The sequence below is a fragment of the Triturus cristatus genome, chromosome 6, assembly GCF_964204655.1.
Source record: "Triturus cristatus chromosome 6, aTriCri1.1, whole genome shotgun sequence".
NCBI classification, from domain to species: Eukaryota; Metazoa; Chordata; class Amphibia; order Caudata; family Salamandridae; genus Triturus; species Triturus cristatus.
In genome coordinates, this window is record NC_140589.1 from 588,753,835 (window position 1) to 588,770,702 (window position 16,868).

Below are 16,868 nucleotides of genomic sequence, written 5' to 3' on the forward strand. Positions count from 1 at the left end.
GCTGCACATGAAATAGATGGCCACTAGATGGCATGGTAGTATTAAGATTGAATTGAAAATAACAACCCACAATATTGGGCAAACCGAAACTGCACTCAAGTCACACTGAGTCATCAAGAATAAAAAACACTGTATATGACGTGAAAACATCGTCGCTCAGACAAACCTTCCCAACAGTGTTCAGAGAGTTCATGGAAAGACCGTCACAACCACACTATCAGTAATTGGTAGACAAAGCGTGAGAAATCCATATGCCGATGTAGAATAATCTTGAAAATACCTCGTAGATGAACATGACGCTTCTTCAACCTCACATGCAAATGCGCACAATGTTTTGAAACACTTGTCTCCTACTAACTAAAAGCAGGGGCGGTGGGTGAGATTTGAAAGTGGTGGGGCGCAAACGAATTAGCATACAGCACCGTAGCGAGCGAGCGCAGCGAGCGAGCCCGAACCCCAAAAGGGGGGTTTGGGGTGGTTACCCCCCCCAAGAAAATTTTGAAAAAAAAGAAGAAAAATCGTGCATTTTCAAGCAAATTTGAGAAAGCAGGAAGGTTAATAAAGCAATTGTGAAAGTGCAGTTATTACATTAATAGATGGCATAACATAGGTAGCTGCTTATTCAGTATTACCACAGAGCTTCATACATTCTGTCCTATTATGCTCAGGTGCTGAATTCAGACTATAAGACTCATGGAAATCTCAGCTCTAAGAGTAGAAGAAGTTGCACAGCAGTGTAATGGTTGCCAGGCTCGTTCCGCAGGAGCGTCAGGAACTTGAAGAAAAGTCCACAGTCTTCCCCTTCGGCCTTCCGACTCTATTAGAATAGACTCTAGAGTAACGAATGGCACGCAAGGGGAAAACAGGGAAACAAAACAAGGAAAGGCGGGGGAAGAAAAACAGTCTTACAACATACTGAATATTAGACTCTAGAGTAACGAATGGCAAGCAAGGGGAAAACAGGGAAACAAAACAAGGAAAGGCGGGGGAAGAAAAACAGTCTTACAATATACTGAATATAAAAGAGGCAGCGCAATGCGCTGTTACCGTGATTCTGGTTGAGCTGAACTTTGTACACACACTTCACATAGGTCCACGCAAGTACCCCAAATATAAATGGTATAAAGCAGTGTTTCCCAAACTGTGGTCCGCGGACCCCCAGGGGTCCGTGACACATTCCCAGGGGGTCCTCAGGCAGTAATTTTAAAAGCACATAAAAAGTTCCTTGTAGAATCAGCAGTTTTCCAGCAACAATAAAAGTGTCAAGATTACGTCGGTGATTAATGTACCTGCTGGAGAGAGATGAGAGTTGTGTCAAGTGGCAGCTTTGACTTATCTAATGTAGCACAGAGGGTTAATATGCCTACTGCAAAGAACGTGTACCATGCATTTTGAAAAACATTTTTTATGTGCCTAGGTTAGTGGGTTACTGCTTTAGTCACAGATTCTTTTGTTACTGTGCAGTTCATAAGTGACAATAGTAATCTAGCACAGTGACCTATAAACTGTCATCAAAGAGCTGCTTGCAAGCTGCATGATACAAGTTAGAAACATATGTTTGTTTCAAGTCTTTCATTATCCTAATCCTGCTAAAAAGGTTTATTTGGGTGGCAATACATTTTTATTGTTAAAGTCAATGCTAACCACTGTTATGTTCTGAATCCTGAGTTTGTGCTTCTCCAGACCAAGCACTCTTTAAAAATGCCTACCAGTATGAATAACATGTGAATCCTACACCCTGTAGTCGCATTTGCCTTATGTAACATTTTCTATACACTGATTTACACGTATGAATCATTGTCTCCATGGGGCAGATTTGCAAGAAAATTGACTGTGTGTGTCGCAAGCCATTTGGCTGCGCCGCACGGAGTCACTTTCGAAGCACAGGGATGCGACATATTTACAACAATATTTTGCATCTCTGTGCTTCCCCCTGTGCTGGCGCACAAACTGCTGCCATACGCCTGCACAGGCACATTTGCACCATGGTGCAAGGATGCCTGTGTCGTGGGGAGATTGTTTATGTGCAGGAAGTAACCCTTCCTGCATGTAAACAATCAGAAATGGCGTTTTTCAACTTCTAAGTGTGCTGCTTTAGCACACATAGAACGTGCAAAACGTCATTGTTTTACTGATTGTTTATGTGCAGGAAGGGACACCTTCCTGTACATAAACAATCACCAGAGGTAATATCCTGTTTCTATGCGTGCTGCAGAATGCAACATGCATAGAAAGAGGAGAAATTAATACATTTCTCCAAGTTGCCCCTCCCTACGCCTCCCCTGGGGTGGCGTAGCATTCAGACACATTTCCAGATTTACGATTCCTCGTAAATCTGGAAATGTGTCTGGTTCCATGGGTTATGCGTGGGAACACCCACAGCAACACTCATAGAACGTCCCTTTCACGTAAAGTGCTGTGTGCAATTGGGCCATATTTACAAGACCAGTAAAAGTCACGCAGGGTTGCTTTTCCTGCCTTGGAAATATGGGGCACTAAAATGCGTCACCGGTGCATCACTTTTTGTGACGCACCTGTGGCGCAAGGGGCTTGTAAATCTGCCCCTATATGTGTGTGATTTAAGGTGCTCTGACATCCTTCAATGGTATGAGAGATGTTATAAAACAAATTAAATACATGTGACAGAGGGGCTATGGAGAGATGAGAGGCACTGTTGGAGGAGGATAATATGGGAATCATTGAAGAACCCCAACAAAGATTGTCATATCCTGGTGCATAGTAAGGTCATCATTTACTACTCTTTATAAGCTGATACAATTCAATATATAATGATACATTTGTTGTAGACTGCACCATTGTTTCCTAAATTGTCTTGAGGGGAGAGCCTCCCAAAGCCCCCTTTGTAGTGGTCAGGCGCACTCACTGCACTAGGTGTGCACTGTATGGGGACTGGTCTGAAAACATTTGCCAGGGCTGCTTTGGGTTTCCAGTCTGGCCCTGGCAGGAGTCTCATACTGCGAAATAAAACCAACCATTTAAAAGTTAGTCATGGAGATGCAGCGCTAACCCTCCTGTTTTTTGCAAATTCTTTCAATATAAAATACTAAAATCCTTAGTAATTCGAGTATCCGTTTTGTGTGCACACGTGTGTTTATTGTTTTCGAATTACTGTTTTAATGTTTGAAATTTAAGTCATACAAATTGCTTGGGGGTCCCCGGCTTCCAGTGGTGGCTCAATTGGGGTCCTCAGGAGTAAACAGTTTGGGAACCACTGGTATAAAGGTTTTCGCAATTTGCCAAGGGGAAAGGTTTGATAGGCAACACAAGCAACGAATCGTTCACCCTGCGGGAGACAGGTCCGGCCAGTGAACAAAGGTGAGCAAATCTGTGTAGTCTCCAAATAGAACAAACACTACAAAACTTTTAAAAACAGAGATAACAATGCATTTCTTACCTCAATCAGAATTTTTTGTATTCAAACAAGTAGCAGCATTCACTTTTTGTAGATGAAATCCGCACGTCTCTCTTTCAGTGTAGCAAACTTGTCAATTACTTTCATGTTGAAGTCCGGTATCTTTTGGACTAGCTTGCTCTCTACAGATAGCATCGCCAAAGCATTTAGTCTTTCCTCTAGCATGGTGTTCCTGAGGAATGTCTTTATGCGCTTTAAGGCTGAAAAACATCGTTCAGCTTCTACTGTTGTCATTGGAGTCGTAATCACAATTTTTAGTAAAGTCACTGTCTCTGTAAGTGAGTTTTCCATATGCAGTTTATGAATTAAACTCAGCAAAGTCAAGGCGCTTGTGGCCTTCCGGTACACAGGCATTCCGTAGAGTACAGTTAACTCAGTTCTCAGCTGCTCTTTTTTGAGCATAGGATACGCTTCCACAGCCTGATTCAGAGCACGCTCAGGGAAGGATTCATCATATTGTGCAAACTCTTTACTTTGCAATAAAGTCGCACTCACCAAATGTTTTGTGAACGAAAAGCGTTCTTTCGCCTGCACAATTACAATGTCACATATCTCCTTTCCAATTCGAACCAGAGAGGTGATGTTTTGTCTGCGGTTTGCAAAAACAGAATGCTGCGGCAGTTTGCTCTCTAAATCTTCAACCCCATCTCTCACTTTCATAATCTGTTGTACAAATGCAGATGTATTGGCTTTCACAGAGACAGTATCTAGGTCTTTTCTTTGCAACTGATCGTATAACACATCAACAGGAATCATTATGTCATGAAATAAAAACAGTAAGAACTGAAACTCTTTGTCTTGTAGTGTTCTAATAAAGCCATGGGCTTCATTCTGACTTGTGTGATCAAAGTCTGCTCTGGATGCTATGGCGACAAAACATTTCTCAAGGCCCTCCCTCTGTTCAAAGATTAAGTTGACTGTACGAATGTGAAAGTTCCAACGAGTTGAGGATCCCCTTGGTACGCTTTTGTCCACAATCTCATGAAGGGCTTCTGTTCTTTTGGGGGAACGTGTGAAGAATGCTGCTATGCCTCCGATATCCTGAAAGAAGACTCGTGTCTCTCTGATCTTTGATACCGCCTGTTGCATAATAAGATTGAGTTGGTGGGCGTAACAGTGCACAAAATGAGCATTAGGGTACACATCTCGAATTCTCTTCTGAACTCCACTAAGGCTCCCACTCATTACGGATGCACCGTCATAGCTTTGTGCGATAAGCTTTTGTTTTTGAGGCAGGTCCGGGAAAATTAAGTCCAGTTGACACAGTATTGCTTCAGTGATGGTTGCTGCACTAGAGTCACTTAAATGCGTGAAGCCATAAAATCTTTCCACAATGTTTCTGTCACTGTCAAGGTACCGAAACACTAACACGGACTGTGTTTGAGTGGACACATCAGTGGTGTCATCAGCCTGAATAGCCACAAAGTCTGTGTTTCGCAACTCTTGCACAATATGGCTTCTTATAATTTCGAGCATACAGTCAAGGAGTTCATTTTGTATTGTATTAGAGGTGCCCTTAAAGACTGTAGCATGTGCTAAATGTCTTTCCAAATCCTGGTCTATGGTTGACATTAAATCCACTAGGCCTCGGAAGATCCCGGGTTTTGAGGAAGTTTCTGATTCGTCATGGCCTCGCAATGCCAGTTCGAAAGCACCACAGAAACGAATGCAATCAATGATCTTGGATAGATTTTGTCTGTTCTTATCAACAGCTTCATTGTGTTTTTGAATGGATTTGCGATACGCATCATTTATCTGCTGCTCAATTGGTGCGTCTTCCCCCAACATTCCCAGTCTTGTCAGGTTTTCCAGATGATTTCTTGTGAGCGCATGCTTCTTTATTTTTTCAGCGATGTGCTTCAGGTCGACCATTCCTTGCCGTGTCCAAGAAAAGTCACCGCCAAACAGCAAGCAGGGGAAGCAGAACAGAGAATTTCTTATAGGGCACCCTGTAAGCCAATCAGCTTTTGTGTACCAGGCATTTGAGAATGTACGTTTTGACATTTTTCCTCTGTCCTGGTTAGTTTGCTGTAGGTTTATTTCAGGCTGATGAGGTCCCAATTGTTTTAACTGTAGTTTTTGTTCAAGTGGCCGTGACTGGAATGACTTTGTAATCAGCTCTTGTACTGTATTCATGATGGGGTGTTGCTGGCCTTACCAATATATATATATATATATATATATATATATATATATATATATATATATATATATATATATATATATATATATATATATATATATATTAAAGAAACCTGCCAATAATCAAAGTACAACGTATAAGGTGCAGTGCAATGATATGAAATTTCAGTATAAATACATTATACATATATCTTGTGCATTATCCTAATACATCTCAAATGACTGCTAAAAATAGAGCCGTACTGCCTCCTGCCTCTCTGTGCCATAGTGGTTGCTGGAGGCACTGAAAGACACTGCTTGAGGGCCTTGAGAGTGACCACAGACATAGCTCTAACTACGATGTAAAAAAATATATAGCATCAGTTTCCTTACCTTTAACACTGGTGTTTGCTGGGTTGTAGCCGGGGTCGGGTGAGAGAGCAGCAAAGGAGGTTGGGGTCCTCTTGTTGTTTGCTGGAAAATTGCCCCAAAATGCGGTAATGTTTCAGGTTGTTAGGTGCTGAAAATGAAAAGATAACAATTTATTTTTGAAACAGTAGGGTAATGAAACAAAGACTGTGGGGAAAAAACACAGAGCAGTCATTTTTCACTTCACAAACAGTGCAGAAGAAACCAAACCAGACTGCTACATACAGTTCTAAGTGTAAAATGTAATTACGCATATAAACACATTGGGTAACAATATACTGACACACACACCTCAATGCACAGCAGTTCAGCCACTTGCAAAGCAGTGGGCACACATAAGAGAACAATGCACAACTATGTGTACATGCTGTACATAAAGACATTTCAGGAAACCAAAAATACACACCTGTGTTGACACTACCAGACTTTGCCTGTCCCACCACCTCTGGGCAGGAAAACCGAATGAATAATGCATAGTGCACATCAGTGTACCCATATGCACTGCAGCCTTCATTACTAGCTCATGCTACCCGTACTTTATTTTCAGTTTTATATAGCGCGAACTCGACCCGAAGGTATACGAGCGCTTTACGTGAGCACCAGTTGCGAATGGAACCTGGTTCCCCAGCTTCTAATCAGCCCATACACTCATTTAATTTAGCCACTTTGCTCCCCGATAGGCTCAGTTGTATATATGTTCTTTGCAGCAGGCACATTAAGCTTCTGCGCTGCCGCCTGCTGCTAGTTCACTACTGGGACGGTGGGACCACAAACATAGTCTGCCAACGCTCCTCCTACATATATAGGCCAACAACTGATGTTTCTATTTTTTGTTTTATATAGCGAAGTAGACCCGAGACATCGGATCGGGCATGTATTTTATGTATGTGTTGTAAAAACTTGCAAGTGGTTGTAAACACACACTTTTCTACTTTTCATCGTTGCTTACGAGAACCAAGGCTGGCAGTAACTGCGCCTCGTTTACTGCCAGACTTGCTTGTCGTAAGCAAGGACTACAAGTACAAAGTGCTTATTTACTCACCGCTTTCAGGTTTTCAAAACACATAAATAAAAGGCATTGTCAATAGCTCAAACTCTTGCAAATGCGAGACCTATTGCATTGCAATTGCTTGTTTTTATAGCGGCCTAATCCTCAGCAAAGATAAATAGGCTGCCCTGAATCACCTCTGTGGGAAGGGAAGAAAGACTTTTACACTCCTGTTCCCTGAATATGCATTCCTTTGCCTCTAGTCACATTCACTTCACGTCCATTATTTCTGTAAATTCGGATTCCTACTCTGAGTGCCAGAAAACAGGCATTTAAGAGGGCAAAAAAGATGTTGGTGGATTGATTGCGCTTAACATAAAATGCTAACCACTTAAAACTCCCACCGCCTGGAGTTCTTCTTTCAGCTTTTTATAATGTATTCATCGCTCTAAGAATCTGAGCCATGTGACAAAGCCAGAATTGACTCCCTTACCTACATTTGGACCAAGCTATGCTCCCCTAGCAAGCTCTAATGGGTAAATGCTCTTTTTCAAGGTGGGTTTGAATGGTATTTCTATGATATAAAATCAGGAATACTTTGTATGGAATGGTAAATGTTTCTTGGTTTTTGGCTCAGGATTTCGCCAATCTCCTACAAAGGATCAGAGAGAATACAGACGTTTACAGCGTTGCTGGCCCACAGCTTTCTTTCACTCACATGAAATGCTCTCTCTCTATAACTGGAAGCACCCAGAGTTCTTTATCCCACCCAACCGCAGTGCACCAATAAGAGGCCGTACCCCCTCACCTCCGGTGCCCTCCCTTCTGGGACCACTTCCTAACTGAAGCCTGCTTCTCCTAGTCCTGTCCCTGGTAGATTAGGATCAATGCATCCATTCTCCCTCACTGATTCTGTATTTATGTGCCAGGAAGGAAATGTCCCCGAATCCTCCCTGGTAGCTCCATATAAACAATAAAGTTAAAAAGAATGTCACATATCAGCATGTGGTGTTAAACAGATCACCATTTAATACATAACAAATGGTCATTAATACATAACAAATGGTCAGGAAAGGGGTTTGTACATACATTAAGCATTTGTAAGCTCAACGTGTTTCGGTGTGGTTCACGTTTTTCTCAATGATAAAAAATAAGCCTGCCATGACTACGATCAGTTTTTTTTTTTTAAGTAGCCACTGAAGCCCAAACAAAAACGTAACATATTTTGGGTCCCATGTTCCTGCCCCTGTTATTTCTGCACATTTGTTGCGTAACTTTTAACTAAAGGATAATGTGTGCACGTTACGATTTCCCTATATTTATACTTTATAAGGTGTATTAACTGCCTCTGTCACCTGACACACCATTTACACAGAGTTCAGTTAGTATGATAGCAAAAATACATTTAGGCAATGAATATCGTTTTTTTTATTTGTTTTAATTGGGGCACAATGTGGACAGGAAAAGCAGGATATTCGCCGTGCATCATATAACATGTATTGTTCATGCATGACCCACAGTTTGACAACTCTGTTGGCTTGGTCGCACCACGGCTTGAAGATTTTGCCTTTTTAAATTTCTCCCGTGCAGGCAGTGGTATTGTGTAATGTTTGGAAACCCCGGGCATTTCTGCACGCCTGCATTGTCGAGTGCTGCTCTGGAAATGCAGATCAAGCACGAAAATAGGACGCCGGGCAGCCCGCTGTAAATCTGTAACCGGCTGACGTTGATAAACATGAGCTCAGCATAACGGGCATTAATTTCACAGCAGAGCGGCAGTCGCAGCCAAGCCACAAACACACGCGCATTTTACATGAATGAAGGGAATGACACTCCTCGGTTATTCTTTCCAGCCCTGCTTCGGGAAAGGCACATTTAGCCCGGTCTCTTCTTTCAGGGGCTTTTCGGTGCTGCTTTGAAAGATCCCATGCACAGGCCGGCAGCCTTGTGCATAAGGGAATCGAGTGGTAAGGAGGGGAGGGGTGGCGGTTTACAAACCATGAATACTGATGGGGTGCGGGAGGGTCAGAGGTGTTTGGCCTCAAACGTGCAGTATGTGCAGGATGTGACCAGTGTCTGTTTGGATCAAACTGTTGTCTACCCCACCTCCACTATGGTGGTACTTTGGGGTGCGTTCAGATACAAAGGACAGTAAAAAGTAGAGTAACTTGACACATTAATAGTTCTTTGGTTACCATTTCGCTGCAAACAAAAAAATTAACGCAACTCCCCTGGGGCTTGATATACAAGGTTACAAGATGATTCAATGCCATCGATGACGTAGTGCACCAGCCCTTGGGATTCCCTTAACAACTGCATGCACTGTGACACTTTTAATCTTAGTTCTCTTCGACGAATTTACTCACATTATTGCAATGATTTGTTTAAAAAAGACGCCATGACATGAATATTGTGTCCCTTAACTTCACTTTTAATGGGCATGGCACGTCCGGATTGTGCCTCTGTACTTTACATTGCAACTATGCAGATTAAGCAATTTTAAAACAATTATTTGCTCAAGCTTAAATGGAGATGGTAAACGTGCATTTGTACAAATAAAAAAATAAAAATGTTTATTGTTACTCAGCGTAAGTTGTACTCATTTTATCGACCTCAGAAAAATGAAATGCTGAGTGGACCCACCGGGATTTAAACTTGTGATCACGAGGTTGAACACAGGCCTCTACAGTGTGACATTAGCCTACTGATCTACCAGACCCGGAAGGTCGACACCTTCAGAACTCAGGCCAGTCCTGGAAACGGACAATCCACCGAACTATCCCTGTACAAGACTTTACTCTGCTTCTAAACTGCAGAAGGCAGCTGACCCTCCTCTGCGACTGGGCTGCTCCGTTCCTGCTCCTCAAACAGCTGTTGTGCGTGACTTGCACACTCACACATGAAGTTCCTTGTTTGAACAGAGAGGTCATTGGGTTCCTGCCAGTCGCTGATGCAAGAAACACGGCTGTTGGTGCAGCACTCGAACCCTGCTGCAGCTCCACTTCGACGGCTGCCCATGTTCTAAAGAAAACTTACCCTGTGTCCTTGCTGGCACATAGGGTGAAACGCTGAAAAGCAGTCGTAAACATCAGACTGGCATGTCCCCATACCTGCCGTACCTTCCACACGCCAGCCAGCACCAGTGCACCACTCCACAGTCCACACACCACGACGAGCGAGGTCCACGAGGCGAGTCCGCGACGCGAGTGAACCGTTACCGAACCGGATACGACACTGCAGCGCCGCGCGCCGCAAATGGCCAATCGCTGTGCTGCGCGGTGACCGGCCAATCCTGGCGCTGCATGCAGCGCCAGGATTGGCTTGGAGGGCACACTAACTGCTCGCCCTGTCGCCGCCAGCATAAACCTTAACCTGCATCCCCCCCCCCCTACTAGCTAATGGGGCCCTGGCTGGCTTTAATGTGCGCATGCTCGGGCAAGTTGCTGCCCGAAGCATACATGCGGGAAGAGGAAGACTCACACAGTGTCATGTGTCAATCACCAGCCCGGCAGCCCGCCCCCCGCGCACTCCCGATTCAGTCGGGTGCTGCCCGGCGGCGCCGGATAAATATCGACCGTGCTAAGTAAGTAAATACTGTAAATGTAAAAACATTTATTTTACTTATTTTTCCATACGGCATTCGCGGGTCTGGGGCCGGTGGGACTACGCCCCTACGCCCCAATGGACGCACCGCGGCTGACTAAAAGATGGAAGCACGCACGGTGACGCCGCGCCGGATGGCTCCCGGCATAACCGTGCAGTGAATTATACTGGCAGCAGTGTTGATTCGAAGAAGGCATCACGTCACAGAGTCTCCAAAGAGAGGAGGAGAAGACGAGGAGAAAACGCTTGTGAGGCCACATTCAAAAGGTATGGCTCGCACTGGTGAGAGCTTGTAGAAAAATGAGAGTTATTTTTAAATATGTATGGCGCAGATAGCGTGATCATCAACTGTGCACCAAGTAGAGAATAAAAGTAGACTCACAACTTTGTGACAAGGTGAAAACAATCCCAAAAGGTGCCATCTTAACAGTTGCTGGAGACACAGTAGATCGAAGTGGCAAAACAGCAACACCTCACTTCATGCTGACATAATAACACAGTCAGTCTATAATTACCGCTGTAAACATAGAAAGAGATAGTTTGTGCTGTATAAGAAAGAAATGCTGTAAGTTGCTTGAAGTCCTTGAAGAGGTGACAGAAACAGGTTCTTTACAAGATCGTCGCCAAAATTCTGTAGTGATCAAGTCCACTCAGTTGAGATGATTTAAAGAGGTTTATTAGAAGATGGTACAAGATCACAGGAAGATTAGAACAGGACCAGATCAGGATCAGTTCAGGTCCAGAGGGAGACCCCACCAGGAGCAGCCAGCAGGCAGCTCAGCCCAGTCAACTGTCATTACTCTCTGCAGATTCCCAACATTCTGACAGCATCATCATACTAACATTGCACTAGTAGTAGAATGGCATTGCATTAGCATAAGCAGGATATAACACCTGGCTGTGCCACACCTGTGGCTCTAGTCTCTACCACCTCACTTTACTACTTCTACGTCTACTGGGATTCACATCAAAGTGCTAACTGCCTTGCCACCTGTAGACTACCCATTGAAGGCGCTGATCATTCATTCTCTCAGTGTCAAGAGCCCATCCTATCATGTGCAATAAAGGTCTGCATTACCTAAACACCAAACGTACAGATGCAGCACTTTTACAAAGACATACTTGTCAGAAATCAAATCCCTGAAGCTAAAGCTGGACTGGATGAGAACAAGAACCCCCAGGGGAACCCATCCAAAGCCAGTATCAGAACCAGTAAATGCAGAGTAGCCATCTTAATCAGAAATACTCTACTCACAAGACAATCATTATCATTTCCCAAGCTCAAAACACTGGATAAACAATGATAGTGGGGATAGTATACAGGTCAAGGTTGTTTTGAGACTTTTCACTGCCTTGCGACCCCCTCTTTAGAGGTGGGAGGGGACTGGAACCTTGCATCACACACTCTGAGACAGACAGTTTGGGTTAGACTGATATGTGCATGCTTTGTGACCCAATAAGTCCCCCCCCCCCGTTTAGACGCCATATTAATCTTACTCTCTACCCTTGTAATAAACATTTAGGGGCAGGTTTACAAGCCCCATGCGTCATTTTTGCACCGCAGTTGCATCACTTTTTGTGACGCAGCAGCAGCGTAAAAATGCGGCCCATTTACAACGTGATGCATCCAGGGAGATGCGTCACGTTGTAAAGCCCTGCGTCACATTATACCTGCGTCAGGTATAATGTATGCATGGTGGGCGTTCCCACGCAAAAAAGCCTCATAGAAGTGACGCAGTGAAATCTATAAGATTTCACTGCACCACTTCTAGGACGCCACTGCGTCAAATTCTTACTCCTACTAGAAGCAGGCTTAAGGAGTGATGCAGCACAATGAGGATAGGCATCCCCCTGCGTTGCTGGAGTTGCGTCGTGCTTGCGACACGACTCCAGCAATGCGTGACTTTTACGTCAACAGATGCGTCAGAATTTCTGACGCATCTGTCAATCCTAGCACCATAGTGGCGCAAGGGTTTCTCAAAGTGGCGCAGGAAAAGTGACGCATCTTCACAGATGCGTCACTTTCCTGTAAATCTGCCCCTTAGTGGGGTGGATTAGAATAGATAGCGAGATACAGGGCTTTCACCGGGCCCGGGTAATTGAGGTAAGGCTTCATTACATGCAGACGATATGGCTGTTTTCATCAACAGGCCAGAAATCTGTAGCCTGTGTGTGAATCGAAGAGACGATGAACTCGTTCCGGGCCTTTTTGTTAAATAGTCTAACCCTTTATCCAGTGTAGGGGAGGGGGCAATAGGTTGGAGGCATGGATTTCAGGCTCACCCTTAGGGATCTGACAAGAGGCTTCCACTACTTGAGAGGGTTTTTGTGAACAAAAATGCTGGTCCGAAAGTATGACGTCGTTAATGGGGACACTCAAGCGTGATCATCAGCATTGGGACCCTTTTCCATTGTGGCTTGTGGGTAGTCTCAGAAGAGTGGAGGGATCCTTTTAAGGCCTGCAGAGGGTGGGGCCCAGACATAGAGTAAACATAGACAAACATATTATTTATTTGTACTACATAAAATAAATCACGTTAAGACACTCGTGTGCATTATTTACGAACAACTTGGACAACTGAGCCATGCAGTACATTAAAATAATGCTCATTTTGTAACAAAACTATTTTGTGAAATTAATTAATTTACATTAAAATCAAACATTGCATCTTCTACAACTAAAAAACGAAAACTTTAATATATGGAATTCTGTGCCATATGGACAACTTTAAAATCCACCAAGAAGTATGAAAAAGTATCTATCAACATAAATACAGAATTTGATGAAAAGCAATTCCCATTGTACAGCATTTCCTTCAACATGGACGCATGAAGAAACAATTGCAATGGGCAGGCTGAATGTCGCCAAAATGAATCCGGGAGATAGAAGTATTGACAAAGTCTATGGACAATGGGAGCGACATTAATATTAAGGCTTAAAATTAACCCATAGCCATGGTCAAGCAGAGGAAGCGTGAATCAGGAAGAAGAAAAAATATGGGCCAAACTAGCAATTGCAGGAGAAAGCAGGCCGAAGGTCCCACTCAGAACCAGCAGGGGCCCGGAAGGAAGAGCGAAAAGAGGGATATCACCCCTGAAATTCAAGAGGCAATGCAAATGCCCAAATGGGCCAACATCTTCTGAAGGGAAGCAAAAAGAAACAAAAGAAACTAAGACCCCATCGTAGCACGGTTCACAGCAAGAATACAAGGGAGGGACCAACCACCTCCATCAGCAGAACCACCAGGATCTGCTGCTATGCACAACCAGGAGGCTAGGAACCCCAGGCAGCAGCAAGAAGCCCCTCCTGAGTGATAGCACAGCAACAGCACTACAAGAATAAGTAGACACAACAGAGCACTGGAAAGGAGGAAATGTGTCTAAATGTTTCGCCTCCCCAGGGGAGGCTTAAGGAGGCGCAACGAGGAGAAATGTATTCATTCCTCCTCGGTGTTTTCCTTTTTCTATGTTTTCCTCTTTCTATGCCTCTTGCATTCTGCAGCACACGTAGTAAGAGGAAATCACTTCTGGTGATTGTTTATGTGCAAGAAGAATTCCCTTCCTGCACATAAACAATCATTAAAACAATGACGGTTTGCAAGTTCTATGTGTGCCAATGCAGCACACATAGAAGTTGTAAAACATCATTTCTGGTTGTTTATGTGCAGGAAGGGAACCCTTCCTACACATAAACAATCATCCCCTTGACAGAGGCATCCTTGCACCATGGTGCATGGATACAGAAACAAATGAATATAAACTCCTGCCCAGTTAATATTAGATTTCTTTTGATCAAGAAACTGCGAAGTCCCGATTCGGTGTATATAATTTTTTAGTTCTTTATTTTTTTACTTTCCAACTTCATCCTCATGTCATGGTTCATAAATTGACATCATTCTCCAGAGTGTTACAGAGATAAGTTTTTTTTGGTGTTGCAGCAGCCGACACTTGTTCTGCCCTTTAGTGGTCAGTAGAACCACGGATTTCTCAAGGCTTTTGATATCTTAGCAAACAGTTGTTATCATATAGCAAAATATTTAGCAACATGTTTTGCATCAGGCAAATCTAATAAGAGCAGGTATCACTGTATTGTCTGCGTTTTTCTTGCAAGAAGAGCTTGTTTGGGTTCTGAATTACAAGGTGTGTCCGTGAACCGCAGCCTAGCATGCACGGCTCGTTGTTGATATTTTAACTGATGTCTTCTGCTCACCACTTCCGGGTCCATGAGGATGAAGTTCGAAAGTAAATAAATAAAGATATAAAAAACAATATACACCGTATTGGGACTTTGCAGTTTCTTGATCAAAAGACATATAATATTAACTGAGGAGGAGTATATACTCATTTGTTTCGTTACTCTTATAATAGGAGGCTGGTATGGTCCAGTGCCTCGAGTCAATCTCCTCCCTTTACCTATAAAAAATTGGCAATACCATCTAGGAATAGGATCTCTGGACCTTTTTTTTGTACCTGGAGCCATGGTGCAAGAGTGCCTGCGTCATTGCATGGCATCAGTTTGTGCGCCAACGCAGGGGGAAGCACAGAGATGCAACATATTGTATAAATATGTTGCATACTTGTGCTTTGAAAGTGACTCAGTGCGGCACACCCAAATGGCTGCCTTTCCTTGTAAATCTGCCCCATAGAGTCTGCAGAATGCAAGATTGTCTCACAGATAACAGGGAACAGGCAGACAATCACCTGGGTACACCATGAAGCAAGGTATAAACCAGGATATTCACAACCCACTATGCCCAAGCACATGCAGACAGTGGAGGACAATGTCCAGGTCAAGCCAGGGATCACAAACCCATGGTAGAAGGAGCCCGCGGCCACAAGGGTCAATCAAAACAGTCCCAGGGAAGCATTAGGCACAAAACAGCAAGCAGGAAAGCAAGGCAGGCCAACATGAATCGACAAGCCAGAAAAGCAAACGTGTGCCAGAGAGCAAGCTACGGGCATGGCATGCCCAAATTCGGACCTATGAGAACAGACTCACACTCCAAAACAGCAAAAAGCTGTGGTCACAGAAATTACAGAAGGCCACTAGGCGCATCCAATAATTCAGATCGAATGTCTCTATGTAATTTACCACGAAAACGGTAGTCTTCACAATGCATTATCTTTTTACATTGCATAATGAATAATGCAGATTTCAAACTTAAATAACCCGTTATAATAAATAGTTTTGTTTTAAATAAGAAAATGCTCATTATAGAGATGGTGTTAAAGGTAAATAAAATGTCTCCAGTTTATAAGGCGCTCACAAAACGACGCAATAAGGTCATGCCAAATATCGTCAACACAATCTTTAAAATAGGTTTCTGTTATAAAATGTCAGTGCAAAAATCTGATTCCAAAGCACAGGTTCCTGTGAAAAACAGACCTATAAAAACCTGTGAAAACATTGTCCACTATTTTATAGTCACTTGTGTAAGACATGTCAGGTGATAGCACAAGTGAGTTGGAGCTATAACTACCAAGTGAGAGAGTGACCCCTATGTTAAATCCAAGGTAAGTACAAACTTAAAAATTCTAACAATGAACCACTAACGAAATTACACATTAAATCGTTTTACTGTGTTAATTCTGCTTCATCATGAAGCACTACTGTGAGGAAAATAATGATCTGATTAAACATAAAAAAACAGGACATTTTTGTAGAATTTTCAGAAAACGAAACTATGATGCTGACTCTATATAATGAGTTAAACTGCCTTAAATTAAAACATATTCCAACTGGAAAAGTGAGAAACTAAAAAAGCTAACTTAGGGGCTCATTTTGATGGGGGGCGGACATGAGTCCGACTGCCATCATAGCAGTGCTGGGACCGCCCGCCAGACGTGCGGCTGTCCCACCAGCCCAATTAGGATGTGCCCGCCAGTATAGCGGGCGCATCCTTGCCTTTTTACATTGCGGACGGTGCTGCTGGCTGCAGCACAGTTCACAATGCCAAAATGCAACGATGTGCATTTCTATGCACGATGTGGTAGGCACCACGCTGTGCCTGCCACCTTGTGCATGGGAATGTAGGGGGGTACCATGAGTACCCCCGTGCACAACTGGCTCCCCCACCACATAGGGGGCCCGTAACGGGCCCACGAAGCCAGCCTCTGCCAGCCTTTCCATGGTGGTTCCACCGCCATGGAAAGGTGATCGGGCGGGAGGTGCCTGATAGGCACCACCACTATATCCCCGGTCTGAACCGCTCCGCCAGGCAATAGCTACAATTGCCTGTGGCGGAAGCGTGGCGGGCGCAAAGAACGATTCCCCCGCCATCCTAATGTGGCTGG

At 43.8% G+C, this 16,868-nt stretch overlaps 1 protein-coding gene across 1 annotated transcript; it reads right to left on the minus strand.

The window, feature by feature from the left end:
- Positions 1-1,236: 1,236 nt before the first annotated feature.
- Positions 1,237-5,569, minus strand: LOC146817431 (zinc finger MYM-type protein 1-like). The gene is made up of 2 exons (XM_085609643.1): positions 3,416-5,569; positions 1,237-1,292 (listed from the first exon to the last, which is right to left on the minus strand). The coding sequence occupies exon 1, from the start codon at positions 5,567-5,569 to the stop codon at positions 3,455-3,457; it is 2,115 nt and encodes a 704-aa protein (XP_085465769.1). The 3' UTR covers positions 1,237-1,292; positions 3,416-3,454.
- Between the last annotated feature and the right edge of the window lie 11,299 nt (positions 5,570-16,868).

What these genes read in the sequence shown, in the direction of transcription:
- LOC146817431 (XM_085609643.1), bottom strand. Translation starts at nt 5,569, where the DNA reads ATGAATACAGTACAAGAGCTGATTACAAAGTCATTCCAGTCACGGCCA.